Genomic DNA, 4,741 nt, shown 5'->3' on the forward strand with positions numbered 1-4,741 from the left:
TTTTGGCGGGAAAATTTTTTTGAAAAATTTTTGGCGGGAAAATATGTCGGAAATTTTTTGGCGGGAAAATTTTGTTTTTCTTTTTATTGAATAAAATAATTTTCATCTAAGGGTAAAATGGTCATTAAAAATTAAAAGAGGGCATAAATAAAAATGGCCAGAAAAGAGGGTATTTTTGAAAAGGGGTATATCAAAAGGGGTATTTTTAACAAATTCTCTTAAAAGTTGTTGGTAAACAATCAGATTTTAACAGTTAAAGTTTCTACAGTCAAAGCATCTACAGCCAAATTCTCTACAGCTAAAATTTTAAAGTCAAAGTCTTTACAGCCAAAAGTAACAGCCGTTACCAATCAGGGCCTAAGGTGGTACAAGATTTTTAAGACTTTAAAAAAATTTATAGCCTTGACAACCATTTATTTGCCAATCATACTTTTTTGACTTTAATTTTTTTTAAAGCTTTGTAAGTCACTTATTTTTTTTCCTTATTTGTTTTCTCAAATTTTTTAAAGCGTCAAAACCAGACTTTAAAATTAAAAAAAAAAATATAAAACTTTATTTTTTTTCCTCCATTATACTTAAAAGCTCTCCAAAACTTTATATATAAATTTTACATAAATTATTTTTACACATTAATTATTCTTATTTTTTTCTCCTTCTTTTAAGATGCATTTTAATAATTATTATTTTTATTTTCATTATCATCATTTTAATAATAAAAGTAACAGCTTCAGTTTTAAAAGTATTTGTTACCAGTCAAATTTTAACAGTTAAAATTTTTACAGTCAAAGTATCTACAGCCAAATTCTCTACAACTAAAATTTTAAAGTTAAAGTTTTTACAGGCATAAGTAACAGCCGTTACCAATCGGAGCCTAATACAAAAACTTTTCAAAAAGTATTTTTAATTGCTGCAAAAATACTAAAAAAATATCATTAGCTTATACAATTTGGATCTGGGCCAAACTATACGTAAGATTTACTCTTCTTTATACTAATCTTGATAACTTCTATCTTACACTTGGATTAAAAAAGAAAAGAAAAAGATAAATTAGTATTTTGAGCAAATTTCACATGAATCCCATAGTTATCTTATTTCTTTTTTACTTTATTACTTTTGGCAAAAAGATAATAATTCTTTATATTGAAGTGTGTGATACGGAGTCGTATTGTTGTGAAGTGGCAAGTTCTATGCGCCTGCCTACACAGACTTGAAGAAGCGTTTAGCGAAAAGTCGAAGAAGCAAATCAATCCAGAGGCGGGGAACCAAAGTAGCCAACGGATCCGTCATGGCAGCTCGTAAGAGAGCTTCTTCAGTCACTAATTCGACCAAACCAGCTCCATCTAAACCTTCCCCGGCGGCGAAGAAGCAGAAAACCACTGTTCCCGGAGAGGGTTTCCGTCTCGCACCGCCGAAATTGGGCGTGATCTTTGTGATCTCTTCGCTTCTGTGTTCGATTTACCTTTACCTTCTCTGTTTCCACTACAATGTTGACGACGAGCTCAAGCGTCCGATTCTTATTAACGCTGGGCTTAGCTTGGTTGGGTTCTTTGTCACACTCAAATTGATTCCTGTGGCTGCTAGATACGTTCTCAGGCGTAATATGTTTGGCTTTGATATTAACAAAAGAGGCACTCCTCAAGGACAAGTTAAAGTGTTAGTTTTTTTTTCCCCTTTTGGATTAGTATTAGTGTTCATTGTTATATCTTGAAATAGATGTCTCTTAAGATTTGATTTTGTTGGGAGGGTGGAAAAGTATGAAGTGTCTCAGTTTCTAATTGATGGTCTATTACATGTTTAGGCTTTGATTTGATGATCTCTGTGACATGATCTGACTTGTGCGTGTGTCATTAGTAATTTTTGATGTGGTTATTCTTATTTCTTTGTAGGCCTGAGTCATTGGGAATTGTTGTCGGTATTGTCTTCTTGATTGTGGCGATAGTGTTTCAGTTCTTTAATTTCACAGAAGATTCAGTGGTAAGTGTTCTAATCTCAAAAGCTCAAGCTTTGATCATTCACTTCTTTTCTTCTGTTTTGCATATGTGTTTAAACTCAGCTGTTATGTCAAATGCAATATTACTGTGGACTTGGTAGCTATTAGCTCATTTATTGCTTTGATTCATTTCATTTGTGCAGTGGCTTGTGGAGTATAATGCAGCTCTGGCATCTATTTGCTTCATGATTTTGCTTGGATTTGTAGATGACGTCCTTGATGTGCCTTGGAGAGTGTAGGTGCAGTTCTTGTTTTGTTGGATTAAGTTCGTTCTTTATTTTTGCTCGCGTATTAATTCTTGTCAATTTGCAGGAAACTTCTCCTGCCATCTTTTGCAACCCTTCCTCTGCTGATGGCATATGCTGGACATACAACTATCGTCATACCGAAACCTCTAGTTTCTTTTGTTGGCTTGGAAGTGCTTGATCTAGGTACAATTCTTCTTGTATATAGTGTTAAACCCATCAGTAGCTATTTTCAAATTGATTTTCGTTAATTGTATTTGTATCGTGGCAGGACGGATATATAAGTTATATATGGCGCTACTTGCTGTCTTTTGCACAAATTCTATAAACATTCATGCTGGTCTGAATGGCCTTGAGATCGGTCAAACCGTAGTTATTGCAGCTGCTGTAAGTTCTGCAGTCAACATGCGTCTTAATTTGTTTTGTCCCAAAATTTTCCTCCGGTTGGTTTCTCTTAAGTAAATATATGATGCATTCTCAGTTACTTGTAGATCCTGATACATAATGTCATGCAAATCGGAGGATCTGTTGATACTGAGTATCATCAAGCTCATGCCTTCTCAATCTACCTTACTCAGCCGTTGATGGCAACATCACTGGCAATGCTTGCCTACAATTGGTAATACTTTCAACTTTCAAGTCCTTATCTCTTAAATCTATCAGGTAAACAAACAATGCGGATTGCTTTCTCTAACCACATTCATGTCGAATCTTTGGTGCTGTTAGGTACCCTTCTGCAGTTTTTGTTGGAGACACTTACACAGTCTTTGCCGGAATGACTATGGCGGTTGTTGGCATTCTTGGTCACTTCAGGTTTACTTCCAACCATACACGTCCATGTTTCCCTGTACTTACAGACTCATCATCTGCAGTTTTGCATTTAACTAAACTGTGAAGCCTGCACAGCTAACTAACTCCATCTTTTGGAAATTCTCTTTCGCAGTGAAACCCTCCTAATCTTTTTTCTTCCACAAGTGTTGAACTTTCTACTGTCGCTTCCACAGGTTTGATTGCCTTTCTCCATATATTACACTTTCTGTTGTTACTTTTCAGTTTGATGTCAAAGCATCTAACTTGCTTTGGTGTGACTGTTCAGCTTGCTGGCATTGTAAAATGTCCACGGCATCGTCTCCCCAAGTAAGCATTTTTTTGGTCATTTACATAAAAGTAACTCCAACACAGGACTCATCGTTACATAAAAGCAAACACATGACATGACTCTTTGTTGCTCTCTCTCTCTCTCTCTCTCTCTCTTTTAAACCAGGTTTGATCCAGCTACGGGACTGTTGACGGGAACAAAAGATGGGACACTGGTGAACGTCTACTTGAGGATATTTGGTAGGAAATCAGAAAAGTCGCTATGTATACATCTTCTTGTTTTCCAGGTAAAACTTGTTAATAATACCCATATCATCTCTAAATACAAGTTGGTTTGTTTGTCAGAGAAAGAGAGAAATCACAATTGTGTGTTATATATATTGCAGGGTCTAGCTTGCGCCTTTTGTTTCATGCTTCGACACTTCCTTGCTGGTTGGTACAAATAAAAATCCCTGCAACTAGAAGAATCTCTCTCTATATATAGACGGTGTTGTTCTTCGTTTCATCTCTCTGCCTTCACAAATGACACACACACACTGAGACAGAACTTGGTTTTTGTTTCATGTCCAATCTATATTAGTATCAATCACTTTAGTTTTACTTACATAGAGAGTTTCTCATCTAAGGCGAGTTTATCAAAAATGAACGAATTAGAACCATCAGTCTAAATTACACAAATCAATCATCATTCAATACAAGCGAAGACGGATTCGAACATTGTCCAGAGAACTAAATATATTTCTTCCTCATCTTAGCTAAAATAGATAATTTCTCCGTAGCTTCGTCAATATTGTTGTAAGCTTCTTCTTTATCAGTTGAAATTTTCTTTTAGAAACTTTGATAAAATATCCTTTTACTCGCATTATAGTTGTGAATTAAAGTATTATTAATTTTATTTTAGGACAAAAAAAAAAGAAAATGAAGAAGGAAAGTGCTTTGTATTTTCGGACAAGACTAGATAGACTAGTTGTCTGTCGTACGACGACGACAATAAAAGAAAGAGAAAAAAAGAATAGACCGGCCGGGTATCGAAAAAAGGAAAGGAAAGAAAAGAAACCCCCACTTATAGAATGCCAAGTGTCAGTATATAACAAGCGATCTATGTTTATATAGTAAGTGAGAAAGCCCTTTTAGCCCTAAATATCCCAAAATTTTATCATATGTTCTTTCCTTATGTGGCTCTCTCTACTACTCTTTCCCTTTCTCCTCCTTCGATCAACAACAACAACAGCTTAACCCACCAAATCTCTCAGCTGAACCGTTTCTCTTCTCACGTCCGGTTATCGGATTAGCCAGATCTCGTCTCAATTTCAAAAAAAAGGTATATAATTAATTCGATATTTTTTTTTTGTTGAATTCGGGAATTTGAAATTGACTATGATGATGATGTTTAATTTGTGGAGTTGAA

General features: G+C 35.1%; 1 protein-coding gene across 1 annotated transcript; it reads left to right on the forward strand.

Moving 5' to 3' along the window:
- On the forward strand, positions 1,177-3,992 carry LOC104712390 (UDP-N-acetylglucosamine--dolichyl-phosphate N-acetylglucosaminephosphotransferase). Its single transcript, XM_010429288.1, has 11 exons — positions 1,177-1,653; positions 1,887-1,974; positions 2,134-2,225; positions 2,303-2,421; positions 2,507-2,622; positions 2,727-2,854; positions 2,962-3,048; positions 3,179-3,239; positions 3,332-3,372; positions 3,500-3,620; positions 3,720-3,992. The coding sequence occupies exons 1-11, from the start codon at positions 1,286-1,288 to the stop codon at positions 3,777-3,779; spliced, it is 1,281 nt and encodes a 426-aa protein (XP_010427590.1). The 5' UTR covers positions 1,177-1,285; the 3' UTR covers positions 3,780-3,992.

This window comes from Camelina sativa, chromosome 9 (genome assembly GCF_000633955.1).
Source record: "Camelina sativa cultivar DH55 chromosome 9, Cs, whole genome shotgun sequence".
NCBI lineage: Eukaryota > Viridiplantae > Streptophyta > Magnoliopsida > Brassicales > Brassicaceae > Camelina > Camelina sativa.

What these genes read in the sequence shown, in the direction of transcription:
- LOC104712390 (XM_010429288.1), top strand. Translation starts at nt 1,286, where the DNA reads ATGGCAGCTCGTAAGAGAGCTTCTTCAGTCACTAATTCGACCAAACCA. An exon ending in CTTGATGTGCCTTGGAGAGT is followed by an intron (nt 2,226 to 2,302) that starts GTAGGTGCAGTT and finishes GTCAATTTGCAG; the next exon opens with GAAACTTCTCCTGCCATCTT. An exon ending in CCGTAGTTATTGCAGCTGCT is followed by an intron (nt 2,623 to 2,726) that starts GTAAGTTCTGCA and finishes AGTTACTTGTAG; the next exon opens with ATCCTGATACATAATGTCAT.